General features: G+C 35.8%; 2 protein-coding genes across 2 annotated transcripts; one reads left to right on the top strand and one right to left on the bottom strand.

Annotated features, from left to right (window-relative positions):
- The first annotated feature begins 933 nt into the window (after positions 1-933).
- LOC110793477 (cation/H(+) antiporter 20) lies at positions 934-9,303 on the top strand. Its single transcript, XM_021998350.2, has 4 exons — positions 934-1,173; positions 1,734-2,762; positions 7,473-8,447; positions 8,639-9,303. The coding sequence occupies exons 1-4, from the start codon at positions 994-996 to the stop codon at positions 8,999-9,001; spliced, it is 2,547 nt and encodes an 848-aa protein (XP_021854042.1). The 5' UTR covers positions 934-993; the 3' UTR covers positions 9,002-9,303.
- A 1,099-nt stretch (positions 9,304-10,402) lies between these two features.
- On the bottom strand, positions 10,403-16,915 carry LOC110793478 (ADP-ribosylation factor GTPase-activating protein AGD7). The gene is made up of 3 exons (XM_021998351.2): positions 15,810-16,915; positions 15,634-15,711; positions 10,403-11,249 (listed from the first exon to the last, which is right to left on the bottom strand). The coding sequence occupies exons 1-3, from the start codon at positions 16,641-16,643 to the stop codon at positions 10,722-10,724; spliced, it is 1,440 nt and encodes a 479-aa protein (XP_021854043.1). The 5' UTR covers positions 16,644-16,915; the 3' UTR covers positions 10,403-10,721.
- Positions 16,916-17,608: the final 693 nt, after the last annotated feature.

The raw sequence follows: 17,608 nt of genomic DNA, 5'->3' as shown, positions 1-17,608 counted from the left end.
TGGATTCCAACACTTATAGATCCTTTTTGTTTTGGGAGAATTTACAAGTATTTGCGATAATCTTTTTTACCAGAGTGTATTGGACTGAAAGGAGCTGAACTTATTATTCGGACATGAACCGAACTTATTGAACCTAATCAATTCTAAGGAGTACGTATTTGTTCCAAACAACAACGTACTCATTCAATCAGCTATATATCAAGCCTACCTTATATATCAAATATCGTTTATGCACGAGATACGTGTGTTACATTTTATGTGTATTGTTATGGTACAAAAGAAATATTATTGTTTTTATTTAACAAATTTAACACGTTAGTAAAGGAGTAGCATAAATTGCATAAGGGGACACCAACCCCTCGAGAGTTTTGTTACAGAATATAGATTTTAATAATTAGCACCCTATGGACTGTATCAATTTTAAATGCAACCTTTTCAATATCAACTACCTTATCATTTTATTTTTTCCGTTAGTAAAGTAAAACAAAACTTGTTTTTGAAAGAACCATATATCAAGTTATTTAACCAATAATAATTTATTTAATTATTTACCTAATTAAAAATGTGTCAATTGTATGGTTAACAACCATTTTAGAAAGTTCTTTACAGTTATTATTTGCACGAACTCCAATGCAATATTGAACTATTAATATATCCAATTTCGTAGGTGAAAAAATAATAAAAAGTTGATATTCTGAAAATACACACCGAGACCAATCAAACAAGATCTTACATGTAACGTTTTAATGTTTACAATGATGAAAATTTACGGTCAAAGTTTCCATAATTTGAACACATATTCTAAAGTGTAAATAACTTTTAGAAACGGAGGTAGTATGAAATTTGACAACAAAAAACCCTTAAGGTGACACGTACCAATTTATATGAATGACGTATTATTTAAAGAAAGTCGGCCAAATGAAGACTTATTATTATATAATTGTTTCCTTAAGACGTATTATACTCTCCAGTCTCCCCCCTCAAATCAAAGCCATGGCCCTTAATATTACGGCCATTAAAACCGCCTCCGACGGCATTTTGCAAGGTGATAACGCCCTTCATACTGCCTTTCCGTTACTCATTATACAAACCACCTTAATCCTTGTTGTCACCCGCCTTCTCGCCTTCGCCTTCAAGCCCCTCCGTCAACCTAAAGTCATTGCCGAAATTGTGGTACGTACGTGCTACTTGTTAATAATATTCACCCCTTAATATTCGTTATATCAGGGTGTACCGTACATTTTTGCTCATTTTTCAAAATAAGCAAATAACATGGGGTATGTCCGTGGACCGTGGGCATGGTATATCCTGGTGTATAGCTAATATTTTCTATATATTTACGTTCCATGTACAATGTATGCCTACCAAACAAAGTTTTGTCTGAGAGTGATGGATAGCTCAGTTGGTTAGAGCTTCCATCCTGGTTCCAAGTGATCATGGGATCGATTCTCATCCCTGCCCTTTGTGGCTCATTCGCACCACAAAAAAAAAACAAAATTTTGCCTAGTGGTAAAGATTTGGCCTATTGGGATCAAACCCTTACTAGAGGCTCTTTGGAGGGTGATAATTTCTCTTATAATCCCCTGACCTGCAAAGCTGGTTGAAAATACCCGTACAGATACCAGTTTAGTATTGTCCGTCATTTTACCTTCTAAAAAATTGTACAAAATTAATTTTTTAGATTAGTCTAATAAGTTTAAATTTTTGTACAATGTTTTTGTAACCATGGCTAGGGAGGAATATTACTGGGGCCATCAGCGTTGGGCAGGAGCCATCAATACATGGATAAAGTCTTCCCCAAATGGAGCACACCAATCCTAGAATCCGTTGCCAGCATTGGCTTACTATTCTTCTTGTTCCTAGTAGGACTTGAGCTGGATCTAGGCTCGATTCGCCGTAGTGGCAAGGAAGCCTTCAGCATTGCACTAGCCGGGATCAGCCTCCCTTTCATCGGTGGCGCTGCAGTAGCTGTCATCCTCCGTCGAACCATCGAGGGAGCAGACCATGCCGGTTATGCCCCGTTTCTTGTCTTCATGGGAGTTTCACTCTCTATCACCGCCTTCCCGGTGTTAGCTCGTATTTTGGCTGAACTCAAGCTCTTAACAACCAAGGTTGGGGAAACAGCCATGGCCGCGGCCGCATTCAATGACGTGGCTGCATGGATCCTCCTTGCCCTCGCCGTTGCTCTTGCAGGGACCGGTGGGGAAGGTGGACATAAAGTCAGCCCGTTGGTCTCGTTATGGGTGTTGCTAGCCGGAGTTGGGTTTGTAGCCTTTATGTTCTTGGCTATAAAACCACTCATGGGGTGGATGGTTAAACGGTGTTCCGCCGAACAAGGGGTGGTGGATGAGCTGTATATCACCATAACCCTAGCCGGGGTATTGGTGGCCGGGTTTATAACCGACTTTATAGGAATTCACTCCATATTTGGGGCTTTCATATTTGGACTAATAATCCCTAAAGAAGGTGAGTTTGCAGGGAAACTCTTAGAAAGAATTGAAGACTTTGTTTCAGGACTATTATTACCACTATACTTCGCATCTAGCGGACTTAAAACCGACGTGACCAAGATCCAAGGGGCCGTGGCGTGGGGTTTACTAGTGCTTGTCATCGCTATCGCGTGCTTCGGAAAGATCTTTGGGACCTTTGTGGTGGCTAAGTTATGCCGAATGAAGGGCCGGGAGGCGTTAGCCCTTGGCATCTTGATGAATACAAAGGGGCTAGTTGAGCTCATTGTTCTCAATATTGGCAAGGAAAAAAAGGTTTGTATAATTACCTCCCATTTTATTAATTTTTATTATTATTACATTTTTAGTATGTATTGTTAAAGTCTTGATTAGTACGTTGCTTCTCAATTTGTCATCTTTGCACGTTCATTTTATTGTATATTGTATGCCAACTTGAATTAAACTTACATTGTTCACAAATAATGCATGCATGTTGATCAAACCCCATCTTAATTAACTAAAATGTTCAACTAGCTACAAATGTTGAAGAAATTAATTATAACTTCATCATGCATTTTGGTATCTTTGCTCACATGTATAGTTGGGTAAGCTTTGCTGAAATGAGCTAGCTAGGTTTTGTTTAAGTAAGGTCATGTTATCTTATACTCAAATTAATTTAATTTCCTGAAACTGAACTAGACTAAATGCTCTTGAAATGAGTTTGATTATGCATTACAATTAGTGATCGACAAATTAAACCCATAATATATAATTGAATAATTTTAAACTGATTATTTTCTTTCCATAAAACAATTAGGATTATAATGTTCTTGTACCTATATAATTCCCCGGCTTGTTCCATATAATTACTTGTAACACGTAGAGTTTTAAGCTCTATAAACGAATAACTATTTAACCATTAATAACTATAAGAAAAAAAATTCTATTTTAAACTTATATATCTAAGGTCGGATCCTAATAAGATCTCACATATATGACTACATTTTTCCTAAATATAAATCGATGATAAAGGGGATAAACAGTGCAAGAAATAGTAAAAGTCTAAATATGAAGATAATATTCAACGGGGAAAATATACATCCAAGATTAGAAGTATATTTTAAGGAGAATATGATGTACGGAATTATGTCCAAAGACACATAACTTCTTATGTTTTGAACCTTATTTATTCTAGTTATCTAAGACCCGGAATCTGGTTGTGTCTTTCTTTCAACCTTGTTAATTGGAAAAGAGATGTTATAAATAAAAATATTAGAAGTCAAATCTAGCTTGGTTGCCTTGATAATTCTTTCTAAAAATGTTGCCACACGGCCACACCACTTCCCTAAAGTTGTAAATTTATCAGAAAAATGATAATTTGGACAGACAAAGTATTAACTACATATTTTCTATCGAACGTATGATCATACATTTAACGCACAAATAATTCGTAGATATTGTGTAAATAGGATATTTAAAATATACTGCGTATTCTACTAGAGAATATTTGTTGAACTCTCATGAATAATGATGATTTTACAATAGCCACAATAAAATGGTAGCCATTATAATACAACAAATCTCAACCATTAAATAAAAGTTGACTAATCTAAATCATTGATTTTTGTGACTTTTAATTTACTGCAATTTATAATTTAATTAAAATAAGTTAATAAAAATAAATGCATTAAAAATACCCACTTTCATCCATGATCTAGAGCAGTTTCGTCTGTAAAAAATAAACAAATTTCTGAAAAGCTTCGATTTCATTCATGGTGGTCTTGCCAGAATTAAGTTGGAAAAATAAGTCCCAACATTGAATTCATATATATCATGTTTTCATCAATTGGTTAAATTGGAAAAAAAAAAAAAACAAATTATGTCACCAACACTGAGTTCATATATTTTATCAATTCGTTTTATAGGAAATTATTGTCATAACCATCATCATCATCATCATCAAGCATATATCCTACTCAGTAAGAAGTAATCGGATATTTAAATTTCCAAATTTATGAAAAGTTACGAAATTGCCAAGTCAAAATAAGAAGTTTGAGAAGTTCCTAAATGATAAGATAATTATATAGAAACTTTTATAATTTACAGGAAAGACTTTGAGAAAAATATGTTCATCATCCATACCAAGAAAAAGATGGAGTATTCATTGATGTTTTGAAAATGGATGAGGCGATTTTTTTCAAACAGGAACAAGAAAAAGGTTGAAGAGAGAGAAGAATATGATGGAGGATTTTTAATTTTTTTTTATTTGACACATTTTTTTTTAATAATATAAAAAGTCTACGTAACCAATGGTTCAGATAAGTCAATAATAATGAAGGGCTCTGATCTAATATATTGTAGTGGCTACCGTTTTATTGTGGCCACTCAAAAACCTTAACACAAGTTAGATGTAGTTGATCGGGAACTCACCTTATACTTAAAAGGTCGACCTCTCTCAACTGCGTTATGCTTGAAAGTGACTCAAATATTAACCTGTATAGTTGCCCGAGATAGGAAAAAGTAAAACATTATTAGTACATATGTAAGGTGTTTGTTTACTTAATATTCATCTTGCTATAGCTACTCCTACTTAGTAAACGCATAATGACAAGCTAGCTAGCAAATTATTGGGTGCCATATATCCACGAGTTAGTATTTGACACGTGACTATTCACATTCTTTGCTTTAACATTAACATAGTCTTCTAAGCTAGGCTTGATGTTCATTAATGGAGTACGCCTATTTTTTAATTATACTTATAGTAAGAATAATCTTGGAATTTGGTATCTTAGTCGTATATTGCGCGGTCATTGACTTCTTACACATTCAATTATTGATGCAAATAATTTTAACAATTACAGTATATTTTGCAAATTGCAATAATAAGTCAAGAATCTTAATAATTTTAAGCAACTTGAATAGTTTAATCATTTTTAAATATATTCCCTCATTTCTAAGTAATAAGCAAAACTTTAAGTATGAATATTTGCATATAATTGATTTAGATGGATAATATAATTATCTTACACTTTTAATTTTGTAATTAAACGTAGGATGAAGTGATGAATATTCATCGCTTAACTGGTCATACCTTGTAATATAGAACGAAAGTTAATTTGCTGATTTCAAGCTTCCACGTAAGTAAAATGAGCAAACAAAAATAGTTTTCATTATACCTTATGTGCATTTTACAAATTACAATTGATTATGAATATAAAATTGTCAAACACAAAATATAATATATTGTGACAAATTCTGAGTTTAGGGAGAGTATAGGATATATTAGTGATACTATTACACTAAACCATATTAACTCGCACGTAAACACAACTACTTTGTCGTCTGGCCTAGAAGTGGAGTTCACAACGTCAACAAATCTTCCCTGATTCATCCATAGCGGTTGACTGGTTGTGATTTTATTATATCCTTCTCCCAATAATAGAAGTAATAAAATTAACAATTATTTATTCCTAGAAATATTGTAAACATGCATGTCGGGGAGGCCGGACAATTAGCAACTTGGTCTTGTGTAAAATTGGAAGTTAGTATTTAAAATAACCAAATTAACAACCAATTGTCTGTTGGTTCAGTGGTGATTGAGGCTGAACTTGGTAAGGAGGACCCGTGTTTGATCCCCCGCAACAACAATTTGGAGGGGACTGGAACCTATCAACTTAAAACTCGTCCCGAATCCGGATTCACCCTAAGGGTGAACCGTGGGTTGAACACCAAAAAAAAAAAAACCAAATTAACCAATTGAGTTCAATAACAGACGTACGTTAATAACCTTAATTTACTTCTTTTTTTTAATAATAATAACCTTAATTTACTTTTATTACAACAAGTTGGATTATGTATTCATTTGAAATCTACTCTTTTTAACTAAATGATTTGATTAACGATTACCTATAAATATATTAAGAATAACAAATTTGAGTCACGATTAAAAATACCATCACCAATTTATTTTCTTTTTGTCTATGTCATCACTTACCGAGTCACGATGTAGGCTTTAGGCTTTTCTTGAGTCTTGACACTATGTTCTACTAGTACATCTTACAGAATTGACTTAACAACATATAACAATCACTCAACCGGAATTACAAACCTATATGCGGTCTGTGCCCAAAACTGGATAACCCATTTTCATCCTCTAATTTCTACCGACGATTTAAGAATTAAGGTTTTGTGGAAATATTTGATAAATGTATATTTATATATTAAAAGGCGTTTATATTACCGTTTATTCGCCATGTGGCACTATGTTCAAGTGTTTCATTATATGTCACACATACATATATATATATATATATATATATATATACTTACACATAACATGGTTAGTGCAGGAATCGAACTCATGACCTCAAGTTTAAACAATAAAGACTTTAACTATTGGGCAATACGTACTAAAATTACAAGTTATCTTTTCAAAAGAAAATATATGCATAAGAAAATATAATCAAAGAATTACTCTGTCATAAATTTCATATAAAGTCATAACCATAATACATGTACGTAATAACCCGAGGCATAACTCGGACCCAAAAACTAGTTAAATTACAAAATGTTGATGTGTTTGGAAATAGTTGCATACTCCTCCTACTTCCGAATAAATGTAACAGTTCGATTGTCATAATTGCACACAATTTTGACCAGTAATATCTATAATTGGTCTACTATTAAAAGTTATGAAATGTTGGTATTATGAAAATACACACTGTGACAATCCAGTAAAATATGAAATCAAAGTAAGTACTCGGTATATAGAAAAGTGTAAAATTTCAAATGATACATTTATATATTCAAAACCAGATGGAGTCAGTGGCATATATATTCTTTATGGTCGGGGTGGGTCCAACCCCGAATGGAAAATTCCGTAGTGTATTGTTTAGTTCCTCCCACCTAAAATTAAATTTGAGTATTATTTTATAAATTTCATATGACATTGCTGAATATTTACATGATTTTTAGTTAATAACCGTTGCTAATTGATTCCATATTTTTGCATGGTTGGGGGTTCAGGTTCTTAATGATGAGATGTTTGCAATTCTAGTGTTAATGGCTCTCTTCACCACCTTCATAACCACCCCACTAGTGATGGCCATCTTCAACCCTGCAAAACACGGCAGCGATATCGAAACCCAGAAGAGGAAGCTTCAACCAGATACTTCCATACATAAAGACGACACTAGCTCAACCTCCAAATCCAAACAACAGTTCAGAATCTTAGCCTGCGCTCATGGGCCGGGTAACGTATCCGGGCTCATCAACCTCATCGAATCAACCCGAAGCAGTGCCGTAAAGAGCAACCTTAAGCTCTACATTATGCACCTTGTTGAACTCACTGAGCGTTCCTCCTCCATCATGATGGTCCACCGCCTCCGTCGAAATGGACTCCCATTCATTGACCCTACCCGACGACGTAGCCGGGTTGAGGTCCACGACCGCGTCGCCTCCGCTTTCGAGACGTACGCTCAACTAGGACATGTTATGGTCCGTCCTGTCACGACTATTTCTGCCCTTTCAACGATGCATGATGACGTACGCCACGTGGCAGAAGGAAAGAGGGTGATGATGATTATACTACCGTTCCACAAGATGTGGAGAAAGGATGAAGAGAGTGGGGAGATGAAGATGGTTGAGAATTTAGGGCATGGATGGAGAGGGGTGAATCAAAGGATGTTGAAGAATTCTCCTAGCTCGATTGCGGTTTTCTTGGACCGGGGTTTCGGTGGCGGTCGTGTCACCCAAAATGAATCGACATCACAAAGGCAGCTTGGTGTATGTGTTGTGTTCTTCGGTGGGCCAGATGATCGAGAGGCTTTGGAGCTTGGAGCCCGGATGATGGACCATCCTGAAATTCGGGTTACGGTTATAAGGTTCATAGAAACCCAGGGAATGGATGCTAACAGTGTTAAGCTCATGCCGTCGCCGGAAAAGTGTAGTGACAGTAATTATACGTTCTCAGTTACTGCCATGAACACCACTGAAGAGAAGGTAAACTAGCTGTTTCTTTTATCAACTTATTTTGTGGGTCTAAGAATCTGTTCTGTTCGACTTATTTCAGACAAAATAAGTTCAGATAATATAAGTTCAGAGCGTAAATGTTTGTTGAACTGGACTTATCTGAAGTGATTTTTGAATAGACCCTCTTAGGATAAATTTTGATACTTTGTTTGGCAATGCAGGCAGAAGATGAGGTAATGGTGGAAGAATTCAGGAACAAATGGGAAGGAACGATGGAGTTCATACAAAAGCAGGCAAACAACATTGAGGAGGCAGTATTAACACTAGGTAGAAATGGTGAGTACGACCTGATAGTAGTAGGCAAAGGTCGTTTCCCATCTACAATGGTAGCGGAGCTAGCAGACCGGCAAGCTGAGCATGCTGAGCTAGGGCCTATTGGAGACATATTATCATCGAGTAACAACGGCATAGTGTCGTCTGTGCTGGTTGTTCAACAGCATACTATGGTACATGTAGAGGAGATGCCTGTTTCTAGAGTGGTTGATGGTGAAGACAACCACAATGATGCTACCAATCAAGTTTAACTTTAATAATAAAATCCCCGGCAAGGGTAATTGTTAATAGTGAAATGGGGGTGTTGTTAACGAGCCAAACTTGCTCGTCACATACTTGAGATTTGGATTCAGTTGTCCCGGCTCATTAATACCCTTACTTATAAAGGATGATAAGCAACTTAATTGATCAGATATTGAGGATACTATCATTGAGTATTCTTGTACAGACAAAATACGAATACTGTGAATATTCTACTTTTTAAAATTGCAATGTATGTTACCCAAGTGTTTTTCTTTCTGAAATGTAAGTATTAAATGTTGAAATTTTCTCATTCTTCGTTGTGCAATCCCTTAAATATTCAAATTTAGATCACAAACAACCATCTAGTAAACCTCTTAGGAGTACTTTGAAAAATAAAACAAAAATATTCAGCTCTTCCGTTCTGTCTGGTATTTTACATTTCACGGCCAACACATCAGATTCTTGTCTTCTGCAAGGATGCTGGGCAACCCTACCTACTGATACATTATAGGGTCCCCACTTTCTCATGTACTATATTAATTAAAAATATATTGAAAATCCCACTCATGTACTATATTCCATTTTCCTATGTACTATATTCTCTTTCACATTTACTTTATTCCACTTTTCCATACAAATCAATTATCATTTGTACTTTATTCCACTTTTTCATGTACTCCCTCTGTCTCTTTTTGTTTTTTACGTTTTCCTTTTTGGATATTTCAAAATATTCTTTACATTTCCTTTTATATTATCACATAAATGCCATAATATTCTATCAAAATCTTGTCCAACAATTATTTTAACCAATTAAATTCATTGAGTCATTTAATCTCTTACACTTTTACATTGGGACATTAAATATTTCTCATATTCCCAATATCAGAATTTTGATAAAAGTGAAAACATTATAAATAAACGTAATTTGTCTTGTTTAAATAAAAAAATAAAAAATCTCTAACACACATTAATTAATCGTTAAAACGCGTGAAAAATATCAAACGTAAAGAACAAAAAGAGACGGAGGGAGTACTTCCATTTTTCTTAAAACACGTGTTTTTGGTCAAACAGAACTATAGTTATGGGACGGAGGGAGTAATGGAGATAGGCATCCTACCATCTAACGGAGCTCAACGAAAAAAGTAAATAATAGATACATGCAACAAGCTTATGAGTTACCTTGGTTCAAAGCTCTAGCAATCCATGATATGTGTAGTTTAGTGTACGTGCTTTCATCCGCTCTTCTTCTATGCTGTGTTCATATCGCTCCGTGTTGAGATTCACCCTTCATATGGTGGATAGGTATTCTAACAAATACTTGAGCACTTAACAGCTGCACTCAAGAAAGAAAGATACTTTCAAGGCACAAGACTCCTTCTAGGTGCATTCAGAAGTATTAACAAAGAAACTCATCCAAATCCAAAGGAGAAAGATAATGACAATTATGATTCCAGTGACAAATTAAACAAGGGATGTCCTATGAATCTATGATACAGGTTATATAAGTAACAAAGTAGTAGAAAACAAGAAAATTTATCATTGACAAGAGTCGCTAGAAAAAAGAAAAAGAAAAAGAAAAAGCAGTTGAACAATAGCAATAGTGAATCCGGCTCAACGTCACAAATAAGATTCTCTTTCCAAGGGACAGGACAATCCCAATTCCTGCTGTGGCAATTGTACACATATAGAATAGACTACCTTTGTATCTGACAAATAACACGATAATCCTCAGAGGAAGCCGCCTTCCCCCCATTTAGCATCTGATTTCCCAATGTGACCAGAACTTGTTTTAGTTGAGTTCTGATGGAAATTGTCAAAGCCGTCTTCTTCTTTGGGGTCATCCCAACCAGCCCAGTCATCATTACCATTACCATTACCATGGGAAGCATAAGATCCTCCCTTTTTAGAACCTTCCTTCCAGTCGTCCTTTTGGTCCCAATCATCCCAAGATGCAGAGCTCACTGAATTATTATTTTGCCTGCCAGATGAAGATTGGCCCCCACCACCACTGCTGTTCCATCCCTGGGATTCTTGCTTAAAGTCTTGATAATATCCATTCCTTTCATTTTCAGTCTGATGTGGGTTTTCAGTCTTCCAGTTCACTCCTGTCTCCCGCGTTATCTCCTCAACCTTCTGAGAAGCTATTGCCATAACACCTCTCATTATGCCCCATGTCTTCTGACCTATCTCTGAAGTCTTAGCTGTCACAACATTTACAGTTTCATTCACCTTGTAATCATAGCTACCTTCACGAACCTGTAATATAACCATAATTTACCACTTTATATTTCAATCACCTTAGAAAAACAACACAAAAAATGATAATTCAGTAAGAAAATCACTAGTTTGTACTGTTAACAAGTACATGGCCGGATGACCAATAACCAGAGAAAAAGAATGAATAGGAGAAACACCAAAGTTCTCAAAAATTAAGGATAAATCTAGCCTGTTTTGAACTAGTTGTTGCAACTACAATTCTGCAACTCGTCTAGCCCGCAGATAAACACCTAAACACACCCTACTTCAACTGTAATAGTTAAGGACTCATCATACTATTGCCCAGCTCTAATTTTCAGCTAACCCCTCTATCCACATATTCTGTAAAAGAAATCTATAAAAATAAAGGAAGAGAAAACAAGAGAATTATGTGAATATGCTCAAGTCAGTCTACAATGCCAAAGCCCAAAGTCCTTCAGAGTTGAGAATCTGTTTCATGAATGTTATTCATATATAGGACATTCCTTGTGTCAGAAATGTTGAGCCTTGGTGTCTGGTATTTATAAATGCACTGGCCATACTCAACACTCGTATCTCTGTCTTGAGTAACATAAACCCAAAGATGGCTTGTTGCTTACATAGTTCTACTATCATTAAGAAAAGTACAATGCTGAAAACAGAAAAGATAACGATAACCAGCCTCTGAACATGATGATCCTTGACGTTAATCAACAAATACTCTAGAAATTTTCTGGTATCTAGAACTTGCCAAAAAAAAGTATGCTAGAACATAAATGTTTTTAAGAAAGATAAAAATTAACACCTAAAGGGTATTTACACATGCAAATACTATATCATCTTCGAATTGGTAAATGACAAGACGTTTACATATCAACAGACCCTCGCAAATTGGAAATTGAAGTCACTAAGGCTAGTTTCCATATCCAGATCCATCAAAGTAAGACGTGTGACCACAAGAAACTTTGGATCTAAAATCAAGAATCCTAAGAAATACTGTACAATATCCACTACTAGAGTGCCCTTTCCATGGCATTACACCAAAAGTTATCTTCAATAAACAACTCAGAACATCAGTATCCTATGCCAAAATATGCTATCAGAAAAAACTGTTACATCCCAATCATATTCCAACCTCTTTATCACACACACACACACACACACACACACTTACACGCATAATTCTTGGAACTGAATTACCCAACCCCTCATTCAGCAAAATCTATTCAAAATGTTGGAGAACTTCTTATTTTTTTATCATAGCAACTTTGTCCGGGAAGCTTGCCTTCTCCATGAATATGGGAAATAGAGGAAGAGAAAATAGGTTTTTTTCATGATACAAGGACATGTGGAGAAGAGGGAGGTGTAATCATATAAAATAATCCTGCCTGCACAAAAAAGTAATATGCCGAACATGCTTTCAAAAGCATGAATAAACACAATGAGGAATTTTTACTTCAGCATTATTATATATTTATTTAACTTCATTATTATATTACTCTTTAACTTCAAGAGGGACTTCTGTTATAAAATGGCATGCAAGGAACAACAACTTGATATTCCTTTAACAAACAACCTTTGAGTAAAAAAACAACTTAATTTAACCCCATTACATAAAAGCGCCATATTAAGGATATCAAGAGAAGATAACTAGGTCCAACAAAGTAGTCAACAACGGCCAAGAAAAAGGACTTCCACCACATATTAACTACAGCACAAGACCCGTGATATTATGACTATGATAAACAAACAAACAAACAAAAAAGAAAACATGTACCCTACAGTCCTACCCCTCTCAAACATATTACAACAAAATTTTGCAGATAAGTTGAAAATTTAGAACATTCAATATTTAGACATCTCATCTATCAAGACTGTAGAAAAGGAAACCAGTCTAATGGAAACGCTATGGGATATGAGAGCCAGTCACCCAAACACTCAACTGACAGATTATGGGACTAAATCTAGACGCTTAGCAGGTCCAAAGTAGTAGGTTCACAATTGGGATGTTAGAGTTGTGTTTCAATACACTTTGACCCTGTTGAGGAGCAACGATAAAATATTTTTTTTGGGGAATAGTTGTCAGATAATGCAAATTTTAGGCCATCTCTAATGTCAGAATACTAGAAGGCTGGCCAAATTTCCATTTAGAAATTAGAGTACATGCATCCATAACCTATTAAGAAGTAAAATCTGGCTAAAATGCAAAACCAACCACACTAAACTGTTGACGGTTGTGGAATTTGGTTTGTATTGATGCAATTTGAGTACCTATCAAACAGTATTTTTTTATTTAGATTTTATCTAAAACCAACAAACTACATCACATGAGCACTTAAACATTCATGGTTACTCTTTTCTCAATATTAATCGCATGCCCTTCAAGACACCGCAAAAATACATACCTACCAATAGAACCAAAAACAAAACAAAAAACATCCAAATTGCTAACAAAATTTTAAACATACCGAGTTACATTGATTTCGGTGGACTCTTCATACTTCATAGACAATCAAGAAAAGTTTAAGCAGTAAAATCTAGGCATAAACAGTTTAGACATGCTTTTTACCAAATGACAACAGCAATCATCAAAACCCACAGAAACTATTGAGAGGCTTACAACCCGTTCCTTTTAGTATTGAGGTAATAGAAACCAGGTTAGCAAGAGAAAGATTGGCAAGATACCTATCACTTTCACTAATAATATCATATTACACCAATGCTCAGCTTTGGGTTCCTTCTGTTCACCATACTTTAAGAGTTACATATGAGGTTACTAACAGAATGAAGGAATGTCATTCTGCATTATTGGCAACGGATAAGATCTTGTAGATGACCATAGGAGAGGCCTCAAATATAAACTAAAAGAAGATATTACTACTTAATGTAAAAGAATTTCAAGCTAAGATAAAGTAGCTAGAGTGCTACTCCCTCCCCCATCCCCAATTTTTACTTTGTTAAAAGTTCTATTGAGAAATTTGGTAGATTTATCATTAAGCGTGTGGGATGGCGCAGTCCATGTTATCAAAAGAGGAAATGGAGCAAGTTCTTAGGGATGGCCCAAAAAGGAAGATGGGGCAAACTTTTAGGGATGGAGGGAGTATTGAGTAATGCTTAAACTTCTATATTAGGATTAAGACTGAAGTAATACGATACATGACAAACATTATGTCTAATATCTTGGGGTCAAAATTGAGAAGTTCATAGGGATGTAATAGATAACAACCTAAGAAGTAAAATCCACAACATCTACCAAACATCTGTGATCACACTACTAAAGATCCGTGATACATCAAGGTCCAATGGCACATCAGCATCTGGAGCTCGATTTTCTATCTCTGATAAGTCTTACATGTCGCTTACCATATAAAATACAATACATATATTCTATTTTTCAAATACTAACATGTAATTAAGGGTAAGAAAGGGTGGATCACACAATAAGAATAATTAACTTCCAAAATCTCAAAGTTTAACATGTATATTGAATGAGTGGTTCGAAAACTACAAGTAACAATCTAAATTACTAACTACTAAAGAAAAACTAATCAAAATATATAGAAGTGAGAAGTCACGAACTCACGACAAGCAAGACTAATAAACTCCATAAGCACTGGCTTAAACTTCAGCTTCAGAATTATAAGATATATATTAACATAAACCTTGAGTAATTCTTGGTTCCAATCAATAGGTTAACTTATAGAGACTTAGATAACAAAGACACCCTATCGTAAGCTATGTATGAAAGTATAGTATCCAAACACAGTATACCGAGTGCAAAGCTATCTAATTGTCAAAGAAGTGGCCATTTTTAACTTCCTTCCGATTCTGTTGACCAACATAATGCAGCTACAAGGTAACCAATAGAGATAAACAAACAGCTAAAGAAAATACCATACAACAAATTCAGAAGGGGAAATGTTAAGACAACTAGATAGTCGCAACCACGGCAATAAATCTCAGCAAAAAGAGAGTGCAGCATTGTACAATGGACATTCATATAAATCAACAGCAATAGTACAAGAGACGTGGAAATAAGTATACTCAATAATATCTGAGGAACCATTGTAAGCAGAAAAGGAAGTCAAAACCAAAGCAATCTTAACAGCAATTAGAGATATTATAAGAAAAACAATGCTCAGCTCTGAACATGTTCTCTGTGCAATTCATCATAACTGACAGTCTGACATCAAAACATCAAATAATGACAACTACAACAGCAACAACAAAATGATTAGCATCAACTATCATTATTACCATCATCATCACCAAGCACATTCTGCCAGTACAACAAAAATTAAAACAGCTGTCAAGGAGATCCCATTCAAAGAAATTCCATGTTTTACTAGGAATTACACTTATAGCCAAAGCAACAGCACAAAAAAATCTGTAAATATAATCTTACCTTCGAAGTAATATCCTTTGTGCTTGCTTGGACAACACTAGCAGCTGATTGAGCAACCAAAGACAACTTCCCAATTCCCTGATCAATCATTTACCCAAAAGAACAGGACTAAAAACAATCATTCCAAAAAACCAATAAAAACACATAATCCCCAATAACTGAAACCAAAAACACACCTGAGAAACAACAGAGAAAACATCACCCTGGGAATTATTATTCCTGGGCGTCGGGTTAGGGTTAGGGTTAGACCCAAACCCAACATACTTTCCTCCCTGAGAAGGAGGGACACCATCCGGTCTAGTCTCGTTCTCTGCCAACTTTCTGGCAAAAAAACTATCCTTATTGGCCGCGGACTCCTCCAATTGCGACCGCGTAAAATCTGATGATGATCTCGACTTATGAGGACCATGATTCCCGTTTCCATTCCCAATTCCATTGTTATTCCTGAAATTTCCAGTAGACTGATTCCTCCTCATATCATTCCCACCACCATTCGACGATGATCGAAACGAATCATCATTGTCCCAACTATCCCAACCCCCACTATTACCGTTACCACTACTTCTCCCACCACTCCCCCCACCACCGCCCAGAGGCGGCTTCCTGCTCCCCCCACCAACCGATTCCTTCACAACAGGTGGGTCCCGCCACGACCGGCCTTCAGCGAGAGCCGATACCTTCTCCCGATACACTGTAGCGGCATTCGAGTTGTACTTGGGGATAATATCGGTTTCCTTAGGAATACCATACTGAGCCAAGAACATGTTTAGCTTATCGTTGCCGCCAGCCTCCATCTTCTTGAGCTGGATCTCGGACCATGAATCCATGGTAACAGATCTGACAAAGCTGATGTGAACGCCGAGACCTCGATGCTTCCCTGAACACTCTAAACACATGAATATGCCGTAAGAGACGGATGCCCATTGTGGGTTTTTCTGGGAACAATCGACACAAGTCTTATTGCCTGATTGCGATTGCAAGTCCCTCAATCGTCTTGATGCGCCCGCCATTGATGATCGTTTCAAGGTATTTTCTTCTTCCTCCTCCTCGTTCCTGGATTTTGGGAATTGGGAATTTTGTGGTGGGGGGAGGAGGAAGAGAAGGAGAGATCTTTGGGAAATTTGGGTGAATCGCGCGAAAGAAGAAAAGGGAGGGGAGGAGAGAGATTGGGGATCACCGACACCGTCGATCCAAAATGGAGGAGAGAGAAAGAAGGGTGGGTGTTTGTGATGGGAGTTTTATTGTGCTTTATTAGGTGTTTGTTTGTGAGTGGGAATGAAGCTGTTTATGAATGTTCTTCGTTCATGACTTGATGAGTCTTTGGTTCACGAAGGCCGGATATGGTCGAGTTGTTAACCGTTCTATTCTAGCCGGTTTGTGAATCTGTGATGACACGGCGTACTGGCCCTCGCTTTTCATGAATATACCTTAAACTAATCTATCTATTACTTTACTATATACTAAAAGAGACACCAAGAATGACACGTGTCAATTCCTGGTGCGATTTTTTCCCGCTAAAAACCACTTTCCCAAAAAAGAGTATCTATTTTATTTTATTTAATTTTTATTCTCCACCTTTTTTATAACTATGTATGTATGGAAACAAATTTTAGTTTATAAATTATGGAAATAATAGATACGACGTAATAATAATTATTCTAAATTTGTAATATTTTATTCAAATGCTATATTAATAATGGAAAATATATCACTCAATATTTTGGTCAAATTGTTATATCCATTTTAAATATGCATATTAGATGAATAAATTTAAACGAGTATGTTAAAAATGTTATAACTATGCAGTACTTTGGGAGATATTCAGTTAAATATTTTGTGAAAAAAATATCAAAATCCGTTCGTGCACGGGATCTAATCTAGTGTACTTATGAAGTACTCCCTCCGTTTCTTTTTGTTCTTTACGTATTCCTTTCAGGGTGTTTCACAATGTTTGTTACGTGGGAGAACCTTTCCT

The sequence above is a fragment of the Spinacia oleracea genome, chromosome 5, assembly GCF_020520425.1.
Source record: "Spinacia oleracea cultivar Varoflay chromosome 5, BTI_SOV_V1, whole genome shotgun sequence".
Classification (NCBI taxonomy): domain Eukaryota; kingdom Viridiplantae; phylum Streptophyta; class Magnoliopsida; order Caryophyllales; family Amaranthaceae; genus Spinacia; species Spinacia oleracea.
Note: the sequence above shows the minus strand (reverse complement) of the source record. Positions and strands in the feature narration are given on the sequence as shown.